At 54.2% G+C, this 17,805-nt stretch overlaps 1 protein-coding gene across 2 annotated transcripts; it reads right to left on the minus strand.

Moving 5' to 3' along the window:
• Positions 1-1,153: 1,153 nt before the first annotated feature.
• Hpn (hepsin) lies at positions 1,154-17,519 on the minus strand. 2 transcript variants are annotated; one of them, XM_004636716.2, is made up of 14 exons: positions 17,452-17,519; positions 16,986-17,088; positions 16,387-16,455; positions 10,523-10,621; positions 10,401-10,442; positions 4,344-4,473; positions 4,142-4,264; positions 3,961-4,001; positions 3,456-3,621; positions 3,177-3,367; positions 2,325-2,420; positions 1,991-2,133; positions 1,710-1,874; positions 1,154-1,513 (listed from the first exon to the last, which is right to left on the minus strand). In XM_004636716.2, exons 3-14 carry the CDS (start codon positions 16,400-16,402, stop codon positions 1,475-1,477), a joined length of 1,251 nt encoding a protein of 416 aa, XP_004636773.1. In that variant the 5' UTR covers positions 16,403-16,455; positions 16,986-17,088; positions 17,452-17,519; the 3' UTR covers positions 1,154-1,474. The 2 variants fall into 2 exon arrangements, with proteins under 2 accessions (XP_004636773.1, XP_023577205.1); XM_023721437.1 differs by lacking the exons at positions 4,142-4,264; positions 17,452-17,519 and having other exon boundaries at positions 16,986-17,155.
• Positions 17,520-17,805: the final 286 nt, after the last annotated feature.

Below are 17,805 nucleotides of genomic sequence, written 5' to 3' on the forward strand. Positions count from 1 at the left end.
ACTCACCAGTGACAGCTTTTCTAAGGTGCTTTCTTGGATCTATTTCTATTTTAAGAAATCTCTTGGGAGCTTGAGGTGGATGAGTGATGTGTTATAGTTTTTATCATTTGAAGTCATGAGAAGCAGACACCCAGGGAGCTCGCGCGCGCGCGCGCGCGCGCGCGCGCACACACACACACACACACACACACACACTGGTTTTCAGCCTTCATTTCTCACTGTGCAGAGACAGCAGTGCCCCCTGGCGGCCAGCTGGGTCACTGTGAAGATGTGTGGAAGCTCTAAAGAGTTGGGAAGCAATCTCCCAAGGGAAGTTGAGAGTCCCGCCCAGATAGAGAAGGAGATAATCTCAGGCTGTGGTCACAAAGCCTGGCACCCCAGTCTCCAACCTATAGGGTTTTGCTTTCTTTCTCTGTGAGTCTGGAGATGAAACCCTAGAGTCTTTGTACTATGCTCCATCTCCAGCTTCTTTTTTCTTTTTGTTGATTTGCTAAACTGTCTTGAGTGAGCCCAAAATTTATGACTCTCCTGCCTCACCCTCCCGGAGAGTGGGGATTGCAGGCTTGCACCACCAGGCCTGGGGCTCAGGAGTGTTTTCTATGTTGGCCCAAGTTGAAAGTCTTTTTTGCTCACTGAGCACTGATGCCAAGTTCTCCTGAAAACAGCCCCTCATTTTCCTCTGAAGATTTTCCCACACTCGGCTTGGATGGTACTGAGGGTCTCGATCCCACCCCTGTGCTGTATGTAAGATAGATGCACAGTGATTTGCTGAGAGGTGGGCACATGACCCAAAACCTGTCAAATGAGAGCGGAGAGCCAATGAGACTCTTGTTGTGGCAGCTCTGAAGAAGTACTTCTCCACTGGAGCCGCAGAGCTGGCCAGGGGCATGAAATTATACATAAAGATGGGGCTACAGCTCTGGCTAGAGAGGAGGCTACCTGAAAATGAAACCGGTACACAGTAGAGTTGACAGCAGCGGGATCCAGCAGTGCCTGAGGTCAAGTGCTCTAGGGCATTTTTATTTAAGTGAATCATCCTTTGGCTTAAATCAATTGAGATTAGGGAACCACACTTCCTGCCTGACTTATGCCAGCCCCTAATCCCTCTTCCCAAAAACATCCTCCTTGCTTCGTACATGTACAAACTCCGAGGCCACATTAATCAAAACCATTTTTATTATTTAAAGAACATCCTGTTACCTGGGGTCCCCAGACCAAGGGTCTCCAGACTAAGGGTCCCCAGAGGGCAGACCAATATTTACACGGGGTGGGGGGTGAGCTTGGGTGGTCCCCGGGCTGAGTGGGCCCGCCACTATGGAAGACAGGAAGGACCTTGGAGGAGGCTTGGACCTGTGAATTGGGCCCAAGAAGAAAAATGTCCCATTCTAGGATCAGCCTGGACCCTACCATGTGGGGCTAAAGCCGCCCAGATCAACTCTGGCCCTGGAGGTGTGCAGTGAAGAGACGCCACAGGTCAGAGCTGGGTCACCATGCCACTGGCTTCGGAGTGAGTCTGAGGAAAGACAGTGGGGGCCTTTGAGGTCTCAGTGGCTTCCCCCAAGGTCCCACAACTATTCTCCCTTTCCTGGAAGCCTGAGGTGCTCCCTAGGGTGCTCCCTAACGTGCCCTCTTTTGGGCCAGAGTGTCAGTTTGTGAGAAGCATCTGCCACCACACATTCCCACCCAGCTCCCCTCAGGGCTCCACTCACCTTTATGGCTTGGAAGATCCACTCCCGAAAGTCACTGACTTTGGTGTAGACACCCGGCTTCTGGGCCAAGGCACAGCCGGTGCCCCAGCTCACAATGCCACAGAGCCGCCAACGTGGCGTCCGAGAGACGCTGTCCTCACACACAAAGGGACCACCGCTGTCGCCCTGCCAAGGGAAAGGCAAGCCTGGCCGGGACCCGAGACGGTGGCCAGGAGGCCCTCCAACCTGACACAGGTAGTTCCCGGGATGGAAAGGTTAGGGGCTGCCCCACAGTCTCTCACCTGGCAGGCGTCCACCCCACCCTCGGGGTAGCCAGCACAGAACATCTTGGGCTTGATCTGGTTCCCATAGAAGTCAGGGCTATTGCAGACATCATTGCTGATGATAGGGACTCTGGCCTCCTGGAGCACCCCAGCCTGCTGGCCTGGGAGTACGTGGACAAGACTGGCTCAAATTGGGGAACAGGAATACCCCCTTCCCTCCTGGTGCCCAACCTGCACCCCTCAGGGTCCCTACACCCCAGAGTTGAGAGCCATCCATCCAGCTGGACTGTCCTTCCCCAACCCAGCTCAGAGCCACCCTCACAATGGCCCCCAGCGAGTGTGCAGGACTCACCATAGTACTGTGTATTGCCCCAGCCAGTCACTGTACAAATCTTGCCATCCACCAGGGCCTGGCCAGCCGCTGGGAGGCACACAGGCTGGATGTACTCTGTGGGAAAGACCACAGTCCAGCCTCTGCTGGCCTGCCCTTCTGGTGCAAACCTACCTGTCCAGCTGTCCCGGCTGCCCCCCAGCATGCCCCCTTGCCTCTGTCCCTTTATAACATCCACAATAGAACCACCATCTACTGAGAGCTGCCCCTGCACTCCTGTTTTCCCACCCACCACTTCCTTTAACCTCCCACCAGTCCCAGGAGGTTGGGGCATTGATATATCACTGTACCCAGGAGAGAATTAAGACCAAGCCATTTGGCCACAGCTTAATAAGTCAATGGCAGAGCCAAAATCTGAAGCTAAATTGGCCTACAGTTTTCTATGTTATAGCACAAATCAGTACTTTCTGCCCTTTTTACAGCCAAATGTTAGTCCATTGTCTGACTATACCATATTTGTTCTTCCATTTGCAGATAATGCACATTTGAGGTGTTGGCATGTTTGGCTGATATGAACAGAGCTGTCATAAACATTTGTATACAAGTATTTGTGTTGACATGTGTTCCGTTCCTCTTGGGCAAACACCCAGCAGTGGAACTGTTGGATCGAATGGTAAGTTTTAACTTTTTCAGAGACTTCCAGTATTTTCCAGGGACCACACCTATCCTTCAGTTAATGTCTGGTTTGCATTCCCTCAGGGTCATTCCCTTGGCACCTGGATACCTGAATGACAAATTTAATCCACAGCCTCTGTCTCTCCTTTCTCCTCTGTCTCTGTGGTTCCCCAGGCAAGGCTCGAACCCCAGACTCACCTGTGAGGGGCAGGGGACTGGAGAGGTGGACCAGGGCAATATCATTGCTGTTCTCTTCGCTGGTAGGGTCCCGAAAGGGAAGATAGCCCCCATGGTAGACCACGGCCTGCACCCCTAGCTGCATGCCATGGGGCGAGGCCTGGGCCACCGCTCCGGCAAACACTCGCCAGCGGGACAGAACTCGGTTCCGTCTGCCCGGGAACAGAAAGGGAGGTTGGTGGCCTGCCTGGGCATGCCCTTTGGCCTCTGTCACACAGCCTCCCCAACCCAGGCACTTACTCTGGGAAGCAGTGGGCAGCTGTCAGCACCCAGTCCCCTGAGAGCAGGGACCCTCCGCATAGGTGGGCTCCGTCATAGCGCAGGCTGACTTGCCATGGCCACCTGCCCAAGCTGGTGTCCTGGCCTCCCACGATGCGGTCTACAGGCAGCTTCCTGCGGCCACAGTCTGTAGGGGTGAGGGCAGTCAGGGCAGTCGAATGGGGCAGAGATGCAAGTTTCCAGAGCACGTGGCCTGGCCCCAATGGATCTAAGAGCACATGGCCTCAGCCTGGGAAGTCTGAGGATGTGGTTCCACCAAAGGCGGTTTAGGGGGACATGGCCTACCTTGGGCAGTTTCGGGGGACACAGCCCATGCTTGGGAAGAGGAAACAGTCCTGCCCTGGGAGTCTGAAGTTGACTTGGCCCCTTGCTTAGGGGACCTATGGAGACACAGCCCCGCCCCCAGCAGGAGAGTGGGAAGGTCCAGTTTCCCCAGGCATCTGAAGGAGCCGGTTAAGGATCTCACCTTGGCAGATAGTAGCCAAAAAACGGCCTCTGGGACAGTCACTGTGAGACAGACAGGGATGGAGACACAGAGAGATGAAAATGTGGAGACCGGTCAGGACAGACCACACAGAAAGGAGTGCAGGTGTGGGGGCTGGGGCTGGGGCTGGGGCTGGGGCACCCCGCCCATCGCTGCTGCTCACCACACGTAGATGACCTCCAGCAGCCTCCTGGCATTGGGCAACCTGCCCTCATCCACGCAGAAGAAGCCCGACGTGCCGTTGGTGCCTGCTGTCCGCACGTCCAGCTCTGAGTGGGCCATAGCCCTGGACGGGGCAGGGGTCAGGCCTGCTCCCACGCCCCTCGCCCGCAACCCCCTGCTCCCACCAAGGAGCGCCCAGGTACCTGAGGAAGCCCATCTCCTCGCAGCTGAGAGCGGCCACTCTGGCGTTGGAACGCGAGGAGCACAGCAGCCGCCACGTCCCCTCCGTCTTGTCGAACACGGTGAGCCGTGCGTCCACAGGGCTGACCTGCACTGTGAGGGACAGGGAGGGGCGCCTGGGTCTCTGGGCCAGGCGCTGATCCCCTCCCTGGGCCACCCCAGAGCGCGCCACCCCCGCCTGTGTGGTGTTAGGAAGGAATGAGACCCGGGCCACACCGGTGGCGCAGCGTCTTCTCTTTCTGCAGGGACTCCTAACTAAGCTGGTTTTTGGAACTTGACTTAGACATTTGGGAAAGGGAAATAGTACCCAGCCAACTTCCAAGGGGGAATGGCAGGGGACACTGCCGCTGCTGAGGTCCACTGCTGCCCCCTTGCGGGGAAAGACGGCTCACTTGGAAGAAATCTGAGATTTTTTTTTTTTTTTTTTTTTTTTTGGTGGAACTGGGGATTGAACTCAGGTCCTTGCACTTGCCAGGGAAGCACTTATTCTACTGAGCTATCTCCCCGGCCCCCTAAGATTTCTGATAATTTTTTGGGGGAGGGTACTGGGGGTTGAACTCAAACCTTTTTGAATGACCTACATCTCCAGTCTTTTAAATTTTTTATTTATTTTGAAACAGTCTTGATGACTCACTAAACTTGCCCAAGCCGGACTTTACCTCGCAGTCCTCTGGCCCCAGGCTCCCCGAGTGCTGGGTCTACAGTGGTACAGCCAGGCTGGAAGAACCCCTCAGAATCAAGCAAGATAACGATCTCCCCTTCTGTTTAGCCAATTTAGTTTCCCTTTTGTCTTTTACAGCTGTCAGACCCTTCACTAAAATCAGATTACCAAAATGTCTCAATAACTATCTTATGGTCATTTCAAAAAAAAAAATTACAAAAATGGCTGTCTTTTCTGTAGGATTTCTCAGGGCCCTGAATGGTAATGTGCATAACTCTCCAAGCAGATGGTGTAATTAATATTCATCCATTCACTCAATGGGCATTAGCTGGACCTACTGTGTGACACTGAGAACACAGGACGACCAAGAGAGCGGGGGCCGTGCCGTCACCAGGAGGAAGTCCGGGCAGTGGATAGACAGACAGTAATTACAGTCACTTGACCAACACACTAGCAACAGTGCCGTGAGGCAGGCTGGGCTACGAGGAAGGCTGGAAAGGTCTCAACAGTTGTTCACATCTGGGGCAGGATGGGGACAGCCTGCTTGAGCATTGATGTCCCCAGAGGGCCCATCAGCCTGCCCCCCTCCACACAGCTGAAGCAATCCTGGTACTACCTGAGTCAGGTCAAAGCTCTAAGGCGCTTTTCTTTATATTTACCAAGCACTTGCTGAGTGCCAGGCTCTATTTTAGGCTGTGAACCAATCGCCAGAGCAATGAACAAATCAGATAAAACCCCGCCCTGTGGAGCTCAAAGCCCAGTAGGGAAGGTGGATAACAAACTGGACATGGAACTACAATATGCCAAGTGTCACAGGAGAAGGAGAGGCCACGGAGACAGAGAAGCTTGGCAGAGGGCAGAGCGGGTGTGGGCCGAGGTGGCGCTTCTCAGCATGCGGGCAGGGAAGGCTGCTCCAAGAAGGTGGCAAATGAGCAAAGACAGGAAGGAGGTGAGAAAGGCACATGGTACATTTGGGGACAGCAAAGGAGGCCAAGGAGCTGCAAATGCAGGGATCCCAAGGCTGGGATGTGTGGAGGGGACAGCAAGGAGCAGGAGCAGGGGGACAAGCAAAGGGGAGGGGAGGAGGAGACGCAAGGCAGCGACCTTGAACCTGTCTGCCAGCTGGTGTGCACAGGCTCTCAGCTTCAGGTGGGGACAGATTGGGACAGGGGTGAGCGAAAGATTAGGTTCAAGGCCTCGAAATGTCCAGGTCAGAGGGGAGGCAGGCTGCACATTATAGTGGGTGGCGCGGGGAGAGGAGCTGAATTCCAGGCAGATTTTGCAGGTGGAGCTTCCAGGCAGGAGCTGCTAAGAGGTTAGACTCATATGTGAATGTGCAGGAACAGAGGAGAGGGGTCAAGGGCTTTGGTCTGAGCCCCTACCAGGACGGAACTGCCGCTAGCAGAGATGGGCAAGGTGGAAGGAGCTGGTCTGGGAGGCCCACTATGGCCTCTTTGTCCTCCCCTCAGGATCACCCAGCATGGCTGTGTCCTCAGGCCACCTTCTGGAACACCAGGTCTGGTGACAACATACTTCTGCATCCTGCTAGGAGGCACCTGACAGGGCCACATGAAAGCTGAGTCCCCTTGGCAGCCCTGCAGGTCTGGACCAGGAGAGGCAAGATTTTCCAGGAGCACTCAGTCCTGCTTGGCACCTACTGCCTACCTGGGACAATCCTTCAGGCTCTCCCTACCCCACCAGTAACCAAGACCTTGCCTCACCCCCGGGACCACAGAGATCCCCTCCCCTTGTCCACGTATAAAGGCTGCAGTTTGGAGCGATGGAGAGGTGAGACTTGCTCAACATCACCAAGAAGGTGAGAAGCAGAGAGACGGGTATTTAAAACCAGGCCTAAGGAACACAACCCTGAATCATGTGTATGTCCATTTCACAGATTAAAAAACTGAGGCTTGGCGGTATCTACTTACCCAGAAACACACAGTTAATCCTGGAAAAACCAGGATTTGAACCCAGACCTGCCAACCTTCACACTCTGCTCCTTCTGTGGGTCTCACAGACTTTCTCCCATCCCTGCCCTGAATGTGCTCGTGCATCTGAAAGCCTCCTGCTCCAGGGTGACACAGGGGTGGCACCTTAGCTGGATGGTGCCTGCCACTTCCTGAGCTCCAGGAAAAGACAGGTTTTAGGACAACAACTCAGGGGCAGTAAATCTTCACTTTATTTTTTACTTGACAAACTTGTTTGTGTGATGCTGGGGACTGAATCCAGGACCTTTGCAACGAGCTACATCCTCAGCCTTTATTTATTTTTATTTTTTTATTTTTGGTGGAACCGGGGATTGAACTCAGGCCCTTGTGCTTGCCAGGGAAGCACTTATTCTATTGAGCCATCTCCCCGGCCCCTCAGTCTTTATTTTTAATTGTGAGACAGAGGCTCCTTAATCTGCTAAATTGTTCAGGCTGGGCTCAAATTTATAATCCTCCTGTCTCAGTCTCTCAGCATGCTGGGATTACAGGTGTACATCACCAAGATAGGCACAAAGTCTTACTTTGAAATGACTCTGAACTACTTGCCCAAACTTCCAGCAAAAGTAGAACATTACTGCCTGGCAGGTGCAAGGTCATGAGTTCGATTCCCAGTACCAAAAAAAAAAAAAAAAAAAAAAAAGGGGGGTTTGAGGAAGACAATGTGATTTATAGATAAGCGTGTTAGGGGAGGTGTAGGAGGTGGGAGAGGGGGTGGAAACATCAAATGCTTCCTCTGATTATTTTTAAAGCTGCATTCTATGCCGCTGTTTCTCACTTCTTAAGTCCTTCATTCTCATTTATATTATTTTAAGCAATGCAAAAAGTATGTTCTGGGTCACCTGGTATGCTTACCAAACTGCCTGATATATTTAGAAGTGTGATAATCTCAGAAAAACAATCTGGGAATATAGTTGAGGGGGTTGATTTTTGTTTGTTTGTTTGTTTGTTTCATAATTTCCCAGTATGTGGGAAACACTTAAGTACTAGCGGAGGGCAAGGGCCTGGCACCAGCCACACTGCATCTGAGGCTTAGCCAGGTGATTGCAGCTGGAGCCCCAGGACAAGTCGGTGCCTCTCAGTGACTGTGCATGGATTCATCAATCAAACATTGCCCTGGTGCCCACTATGTGCCAGGTACTGGTCAGGCAGTAAACAAAATGTCCCAGCCCTTCTGAAGGGTATTTGCAGTAAATGATTAACCATGCATGTAAGGTAGGGTTTGCTTGGGGCAGCAGGATGGCCATGTGGTGACAGGACAAAGAGGTGTGGGGGCTTCTGGGAATGCCTGGCTCCTGAGGACTGAACGTGGAGCAGGAGAACCTGTGTGAAGTCAGTGGAGTTGGCCAAGAGCCACACCCTGCACGGACAACTAGGACAGCTGTCTCTTCCTGCTCCCTGATTCTTCTCACCCCATCTCCTGGATGAGGAAACTGAGGCTTCCCTCAGGTGGGGGCTGGTGTGAGGCTCTGAGCTTAGAAGTGGCCGTGCAGAGGTGAGACTGTTCTAGGTGTGAGCAGGGGAGTCGGGGCTTTGGTGCAAGTGGGGACAGGAGGAGCGGGCATGAATGAGAGGAATGGGTGAATGAGAGGAAGCTTGGGATTGGAGCCCTGCCAGTGCCCCAAACAGGACCCAAGACCACAGGGAAGTGGCAGACTGTTGGGGTTTCCTGGGGAGCCATGGAGGGGTGTCTGCAGGGCCTGCTCTCACTGCTCTGCCATTTATCCATCACGTGGTCTTGAGTACGGCAGTTCACTCCATTGGGCCTTAGTTTCCCCCATCCAAAAACTGGGATGTGAACAGCAGCTCACAGGCCTGCTAGACAAACCTGCAAACAGTGCCCAGTGCATGTTACACTTCACTCTGGCAATTAATCCAGCAGTTTTGGGATAAACAATAGCAAAGGGGTTGAGCCTAGTAATCACCCCAGCTGTGGGGGGCAAGTCCCAGTCCTGCCACATAACTCCATGACCTGGGCACAGGCCCTTGGCCTTTCCCCTCCCCCCTGGGCCTTTGTGTGCCTCACTTTCCCCACCTGAAAATAAGCTACTCTGAGGACTGACTGAATGGATCCCATTAAGCCCCAAGGCTGTGCATGGCACAGGTAAATGCCACCATAGTGCCAGCGAGGATGGTAAATGTTGGTGCTGGCTTTTCCTGTCTGGATTCTCACTTCTTCTTGTAATGTGAGCTGCATCATTTATAGGATTAGAGGATGTTCAGGGATGTGGAAAATACACCCTACCCCTCCATTCCCCTTTTCTTTCTGCGCCTCTGGGTCATACAATGGCATCGTGGAGTTGGCATCTGGGAAGATTCATTCATTCATCCCACAATGAGTTTGTGCCTTTTATCTGTGTGCCCATTCATTCCCTTCCTCCTGTAGACTATCGAGCACAGGCCTGTGTCTAAGAGCTACTCCTGGCCCCATCATTAACCAGCCATGTGTCTTCTCTGGTCCTCGCCTTCCACATTCATAGAATGAGCAAATAGCAGTGGCTACCTCCTACAAGAGCTAGAATGGTCTGCTGAATTCATACTGTACCATGGCCTATGGAACAAAATATATTCGTAGGGGCCTGAGAGATAGCTCAGAGGCATAAGCATCTATGTGGCAAGCACTAGGACCCGAGTTCCATCCTCAGTCCCACATGCCATTCAGGTGCCCACCGTGCGGCCCCAGAACCAGGCGTAGTGGTGCACACCTGTAATCCCAGCACTCAGGAGGTTGAGCCAGGAGGATCTCTGAGAGTTCAAGACCAGCCTGGGGACTACAAAAGTCAGCACAAGGCCAGCCCAAACTGCATAGTGAGACCCTGTCTCAAAAACAAACAAACAAACAAACAAAAAAAAAACAAAAAAAACAACCCAACAACAATTTGTACATCATGATGTAGTCCACAGGTCTGCGATCTGGGGCAAACCACTGCATTACTGAACCTGCTTTCCCTGTAAAATGATGATAGTAACAGTCCCACCTTCAGAGCTGCTGGGAAGAAGCCATGAAATTCCATGTACACAAATGCATAAACCCAAAACAAAGCAGTAACAAAATTCTTCCTGGGAGACATGTACTCGGATACTTTCTAACCTAATCTATTTCATACTTTCAAAAAAATTAGAGCTTTCAACTCCCTCATTTAATTTCATGGGGCACTAATGGGTAACCTGCTGGGAGCCTGAAAACCACTGGGTTCGACATTCACAGTGCTTATTAGACTTGTGCCTGGGACGCAGCAGGCCCTCTATACCAACGCATTCTTACTGCATTTCAGAGGTTCATGCACATTCATTCAAAAATATTCTTTGCACAGCTCCCCCCACAGGCAGGTTTCCTCCAGGCTCCTCAGGGGGTCCCCGCCTGCAGTGCTCACCTGGGTACAGTGGCTCCTGGTCACTCCTGAGTAGGACAGTCACTGCAGAGAAGGTAGAGGTGAGCAGGAGGCTGGGGTCACAGGTGGGGGAAGTTAGAGGCACAGGGGCCAACCACTCTCACCAATGGCCCAGGATGCCACCCCGATGCCCGTCAGCAGTAGCAGGGTCCCCACAATGAGAGCTGCCACCTTGGGTCCGGAGCATGTCACAGTCCGGCCACCTGCAACAGACACCATGCTGGGGCCACTGCCCGGTCTGTCATTGCTCCAGGGTCCAGGCACTGGGCCATTCATGCCCCACCCCCAGGCCTAAATTATCCTGCTGAACCCCAGGGTCCTGCTTCCCCAGGGCTGACAGGTTGGTAGGGCTGTTCCTCCCCCACCCTGTGGCAGGCCAAGTGTCTGTCTCCCAGAAGGCTCTGGCCAGGAAGGAGACACGGTTGGGCCCCTTGCCTCCCTGCTCGCCTCCAGCCTGGTGCTTTCCTGGCTCTTACAGCCTCACTGTCCCCAGGTGACACTGTGCTGCACTTTCTGCCTCTGTTCTTGGGCCTCTCCATTTTGCTAACTTGTCTTGAAGCTTTCAGGATCTGTAACCCCTAATCTTTTCCCTCTTGGCAGCTCCCTTTGCTCTCACTACTAGATCAGACTTGTCATAGTGATCCTCCTGTTTACACCCTTCCAAGAGATTACACCCTTCTTGGGATTACAGGCACGCACACCAACACACCCAGTCAGTCTCAATCGCCATCTCAGTGGGCCCCGGGGGCGGGGCCTTCTCGGCAAGCCTGGGAATCAAACCCCCATCCCCAGCACCTGCTTACAAGTACTTTAATCCACTCAGCTGTTTGGCCAGCCCTCAGCCTTACTTTATAATACTGGCCTTATCCATTCCTGGCTGGCATCTCAGCAGGTAACATCACCTCTGGGAGCCTCAGCTTCTTCATCTGTTAAATGGGTATCCACCTAGCACTTACTTCTAAAAATAGCATTTTAAAGTTCTTTTAAATAATAACAACCAGGGGCCAGGGAGATGGCTCAGTAGAATAAGCGCTTCCCTGGCAAGCACAAGGGCCTGAGTTCAATCCCCGGATCCACAAAAATAAATAAATAAATAATAACAACCAAACTCTTAGTGATGGTTATAATGTGCAAGAACACAGGCTACTGGGTCCTCATCTCAGCCCCACACTGATGCTCACTGTCCCCATGGCTCCCAGAGGTGGTGTCACATCTCCATGGGACTTGGGCTGAGTCCTGAATCCTGGGCAGATTCAGTGCTGGGTACAGAGCAGATAACTACAGAGCCTAACCCCTATCACAGTGTCATTGTGTCTGAGGGAGAGCAAGTGCTCAGTAAATGCATTATAATCACTATAGCTGTGCAGTCCTGGGCAACTCCTTTTGCCTCTCTGAACCTCAATATTCCCATCAGTAAAATGGAGCTTTATTCTTTCAATGTCCTATTGAGCATCTGCCATGTCCCTGGAGTCACTTTAGGCTCTGGGAACAGACCCCAAAACAAGATGGAGAAGCTCTTGTGAGGCTCACACATGGGAGCATGAACAGGGAGGAGAGGACATCAAAAGAAAAGGAGAGACAGTTGTTTCCAAGTTGTGGTGGAGGCTATGCAGTGAGGGAGGCTGGGACAGCAGCTGGGCTTCTGAGGGATCAGGACTGACTTTTTTTTTTCCCCCAGAACCAGGGATTGAATTCAGGCCCTTGAGCTTGCCAGGCAAACACTTATTCTACTGAGCCATCTCCCTGGCCCCAGGACAGACTTTTGAGCTAAGCACAGAACACTGACATTTCAAGGAAGAGCACTGAAGACAGAAGGGAGAGCCCGGACCAAGGCCGTAGGGCAGGAAAGGGCACATCCTGTCAGTGGGCTGCAGGGGCAGAGTGGTGGCTAGGTGGCATGGACCTGGGCATGGAAGTAGGAATCAAGGCTGGGCTGGTGAGAAGCAGCAGCCGGGAAGAATAGTCCTGGCGGTTACGTGCCAGCTCCTCCCCTCAGGACTGAGAAGGAACCAGAGAGAAAAGGCAACTCAGAACTTCCGCTGCCCCTGGCCTGGGCTCCGCTGTGGCAAAGCACACCCAGCCCTCCATCTACGCCCATGGTGGTATAACTATGGGCACGGTACCAGGCCAGTACCCGGAACAGAGCAGGGTGCGGTCCAGGATCCTGCAGGGACAGCCACTGCTGTTGGGGTGACTTAAGAATCTGAGAGCCTAGCAGCTCCCATCAAGGAATGAGGAAACACTCCATCACGCAAAAAGTCCCCAGAGGGCTGGGCCAGCCTCACCCACCCCTGCTGTCTCAGTCTGCCCCTCAGCTCTGCCCCCACCTGCCTTCCCCATTTGGGAGAGGATCTGGCCTCCTTGGGCCACAGAGCCATCTCCTCTGTCCGCAGATCTGCCTGCCTGGGCTATGCAGGACCAGCCTACAGGGCCAGCCTAGGGTGACAGGGAAGTGCTTCCTTCTTTGCTCTCTGGCTCAGAGGACTTTGGGCACCTCCAAAACAGGTGCCTCTGGTGAGCCAGGACTCACCTCTCCCGATTACTCCAGTGTGAGACACATCTCTGTGTCTCTGTTGGAACAGAAAGCGCCCTTGCGCTTCAACTCTGTCCTCCATGAGCCCGGGGCTCCCTGCTCCCTCCTTCGCTCTGAGACTCTCAGCTCCTCATGTCTCTGGCAATCCCCAGCTGGCCCACATCTTCTCATAGGACGGTTTTCTCCCCCCATGTAGCTGTACCTGCAGAGGTAACACCTGTAACTCCTTGTCTCTCAAAATTCACTCAGCTGATGATTCCAGGTCTCCACCCTCCCAGACTCTCCCACTAAACTACACCCCCTGGGGGCTGGTGAGATGGCTCAGTGGTCTAAAGCACCTACTTAGAACAAACTAAGCCAAGCAAAGCACAGGGACTAAGGTTCAATCCTCCAGCACCTCATGCCAGCCAGCCCCGCCCCCTGGTGGGCTGAGTTGGCCACACACACACAAAATAAATAAATAAATAAATAAATTAAAAAAAAATAAACTACACCCCCAGTCCTTTTTCAAATGTTTTACTAAGTCACTAAATCATCTGAGCTAGGCTCCAACTTGTGATCCTCCTGCCTCAGCCTCCCAGAGTGCTGAAATTACAGGGATGTATCACTGTGTCTGAATATGGTCTTCCTCATAAATAACCCTTCCTGGGTGACAGTCTCTCCTCTTTGGACTTCTGGGACACCACACACTCCTCATTTTCCTATTGCTCCTCTGAGAAGCCAGCTCTGCAATCGAACTCTCCACCCCCACCCCAAAATCTGGAATTCCTGAGGTAGGTAGGTGGCCTCTTCCCCTTCCTCCCTCCCTCTTCCTCTGTAGGCTGTTGCTTCCCCTCTATCCCCAGGTCTGGACTGTCCCACGGAGACTGCTTCCTCTCGACCCTCCTAGGCCCTTCCCACCCACCACATCCCATCCTGGCCTCCACGTCTGCAACAATCTAGCTTTTGTTTCTCCTACTGGCCACTGAACCCATGTAGCTCTGAGCTACATTCCCAGCCCTTCTTTATTTGATTTTGAGATAGGGTCTTGCTAAGTTGCCCGGGCTGGGCTCAGAGTTGCGATCACCCAACCTCAGCCCCCCAAGTAACTAGATTACAGTCATGCAGCACCACGCCCAGCTGCACATCTGCTCTCCCTCACAGGTCCTGGCTTAGAGGCCCTTGTCCCCAGGATGCTTTGCTCCCATACAGGCTGGCAGGTTCCAGCCCATCAGGCCTTCAGGGTGACTCTCCTGTGCACCTGGGAACAGCCCCATCTGACCGCTGAGCTCCCTCCCCCCTCTGGAGCAATAGGGAGCTGGGAAAACTTAGCTAAATACCAAACCCAACTCACATCTACAGCGCCCCGTGAATCCCAGGATGGAGTCTAAAGCCCTCATTCCTGCATCCCCAGCCTTGTCGGATATAAGCGCGGCCTTTAGAGATTCAAGGGTGAAACATGTCTCGTTGGATTCTGAGACAGCCACGGGCTATTTTCAGACACCCAACGGAGCTTCCAAAGAGCAACCAGAGTACTTGAAAAATCCCGCTTAGAAAAGAAAAACAAAGAATAACTACTAGCACCGCCTTGTGGAGAGACCCAGCTCCACCTAGGAATCTCCTGCCCCTCACCTTAGTGCCAGTAGAATCTAGTCCAACAGCTGGGGCAACCTGAGGCCCTCCCAGCGCCATTTCCACCCCCACCCCCACACACACCAGCACTATCTGTGTGCCCTGCACACGGGCATCTTGCGCCCCAACTTGCAGCCATGCCCTGCCTCTGACTGGCTTGGCCCACTGTCCCCTGCCATCCTTTGAGGCTCCTCCTCAACTCCAAAGCCCACAGTACTGCAATCTTTGGGGGACACTTTAACAACGGTAGTGGTGGTCACGGATAGAGTCATGGCTCTCAGGACCCCTCACCCACTCAGTGCTTCCATAACCCTGTCCTGTCCTGCACTGTCCTTACATCCTTGCTGTTGTTAATTAGGAAGGGATGGTTATTGTCTACAGGTGTGAATGAGGAAAGGCGGCCCAAATAGGTGGAGCCACCAGCTCGTCACCCAGAAAGCTGTGCAGCATCAAAACCATCAACACCTGCATCCAGATGTGACTGCTGTACCCTAAGCTTCTGGGAATATGCGGGAGCCCCTCCAACTCTCTCCCTTGGTAGCTAGACCCATCTCTGTCCATCCCAGTATTTTCTGCTTTTCTTCCCTGAGTTGTTGACCCATAGGCCCAACCCTGGCACCTCGCTTCAGTGAGCCCCAGAAAAGAAACTGTGACAAAGGAGCCCAGCTCTGCTTCAACCTGCTCGTCCGAGGGTGGCACCTTCTCTTGAGTGACTGAGAGCCCACGTTCGCTCTGCACCACAGCTGCATGGTTGGAGCCCGAGTTGCTATTTGCACCAGAACTGAGAGCCAGAGAGGCCAGAGAACCAAAGTCATTTCCTCCAACACATTCAGGGCTTCCTCCTCTCAGGCTGCGAGGTCTATCCTACTACCATCTCCATTTTGCTGAGGAAAATGAAGCTCAGAGAAGGTTAGCTGTTTGCCCAGGGCTACACAGCTAGAACGTGCTAATGCCTGAGACTGAAGTCAGGTCTTGTGGCTCCGGGAAGAGAGGGAGTCAAGCCCAGCTGAGGGAGGCTGAAAGAGAAAGGCTGCCCTGAACAGAGCTTCTCCAGCTGGTCCCCAACTGTGGAAGAGAGAAAACGGTAGGCAGGCTGCCTGCAGTCTGCGCCACTCTGGGCCTAGGGTGCCAGCCACTACCCGGCATGGCTCATCTCCATCATTCCTGCTGTGGCTTTGGTGGCACCATCTCTGCCCTCTCCATCCCTCGGGGCTGAGTCCAAAGTCCTTCCTCTGCTCTTTGTGACAGAATCGGGAATGTCTGGGTTTGGTGGGAGTCCTGGGCCCCCCAACAATAACAGATGCAGTTTATGTCATTAGCCCCATGTCCCCAACAACCTCACAGAAGGAGAATGAGGACCTGTACCCCACCCCTGGGAAACTGAAGCCCACAGAAAGAATGTCACCAGCATGGGACCATGCAGCAACAAAAGGAGCACAAGCAGAGGCAAGCGTAGGCCTGTGTGTTTGAGTGCAGGGGCCGTGTCCTTAAACCATGACAACCACAGCAGTGTCTCCACCCCAGCCTCAAGCAGAGGATGTAGGTCCAGGGTTAGCTAAAAAATCACTGAGAGGGCAATGAGGGGAAACTGAGGCAGGATGCCAAAGAGGTTATACAGGGTGGCAGGAAGGCAAGTGATGGCAGAGCCCCACAGCAAATTTGGTTAATATTTAATCAGGTGCAAGAGGCCTCAGAGGGGTGCAGTGGTTCCGCAAGGGGTGCCTAGAATCAGGGGGCTCCATGGGGTGGAGGGTATAGGACAGAATACAGCAGGAAGGGCACTAGGCAGGGCCAAAGTTGGGGCTCAGGTAAAGGGGCACTCACCCTCTTTCTCAGCCATGTCACAGCCTCTTGTTAATGATTCCCCGGCTGACCTCCTGGCCGGGGCGGGACCTATGGGGAGATGAACAGGGAGGCAGGACTCGGGGAGCCCAGCCCAGGCCTGCACCCCCAGTCCCAGGCGTCCATCCAGGGAGGCTGGAGGGACTGGGCTCTGGCCAGAGCATGCCATGATCACGGGTACAGACGAGGCTGGGTTCAAGGGTGGGGTCAGTGTCTGCCCAGTGCCAGATGGACAACTGGATTTGCAGACCTGAAGACCTCCAGGTTTGAACCTGGGTTGGAGGTAGCCAAGGACTGGAGCCACCACCGGGGCTAGGGGAAAAGAGGACTGAGCGCCCGGAGGAGGAATGTGGGGGCCAGGACTCCTCAGCATGAGGGAAGATGGGCCTAGGGCCTGGACCCCTGGCTCCAATCTCTGAGTCTGCAAGGAGAGTGGGTCGGAACTCCTAGACCCTTGGGGAGAGGTCAGATAGCCCACTCCTAGGGCCCCTGTATTGGGAGGTGGGCGTCAGGTGGGGTGGGGAGCAAGCAAACCCCGTCCTCTGGACTCGAACTGTGAGTCCGAGGGCTTTGGTCCTTACCCTGGGGTCCGGCCAGTGAGGGCAGGGCCTTGAGATGGTGCCGGTTTAGGGCTCAATCTCCAGGCCTTGGCAGAAGCATGGTGGCCCTGCAGCAGAGGGCGAACTGGGAGGCAGAGCAGCGGGTGGCAGCGGTGGCGTGGGGCCTGCTAGGCCGGGCTGCCTCACCTGAGGAGGAGGGGGCTGGGCAGGAGGCGGGGGAAGGGGCGGGGAGGGGCTGGAGCACAGGATTGGCAGCGCCAGAGGCCACCTGGCTGGTGGGCTGGGCTGGCAGGGGTTGGACCAGGCAGGCCCAGCCACCAGTCTGGGAGGAGACCGCGGAGGGGCTCAGTCCATGGGAGTGGGCCAGGGGTGCCTAGGGGACTGGAGGATGGGGGCCGCCCTGGCAGGGACTGCTGCCCCAGCCCACTGGGCTCAGTACTTTCCTTGCCCCTGCCAGGCCCCAGTCCCCACCCACTGCCAATCTCACCTACAGCCCTGGGCCTCTCCCTAGTCCTCTTCCTCCACTAACCCCTGTCGCCTCTGTCCCTTCCCCTGTCCCCAGCCCAGCCTAGCCCAGGCCGGCATTGCCCCACTCATGCCACCCCCAGCTCCCTCCCCCAGCTGCTTTTCTACAAGTCACGGGGGTTGGTTTGCTTTGGCAGCCTCTCTGCAGTCTGCCCAGTGACCTCTGGAGCCAGGAAAGTCCTGCATGGGGGGGGGGACAGTGGGGGTGGTCCGGAAAAGGCCACACAAAGTGCACAGGGCCAGGCCAAGCTGCAGGAAGTGTCTAGAGGCAGATACACACTGTCCCGCCAGCAGCCAAGAGCCATCTGCGTCAGAC

The sequence above is a fragment of the Octodon degus genome, unplaced genomic scaffold, assembly GCF_000260255.1.
Source record: "Octodon degus isolate 3935 unplaced genomic scaffold, OctDeg1.0 scaffold00083, whole genome shotgun sequence".
Classification (NCBI taxonomy): domain Eukaryota; kingdom Metazoa; phylum Chordata; class Mammalia; order Rodentia; family Octodontidae; genus Octodon; species Octodon degus.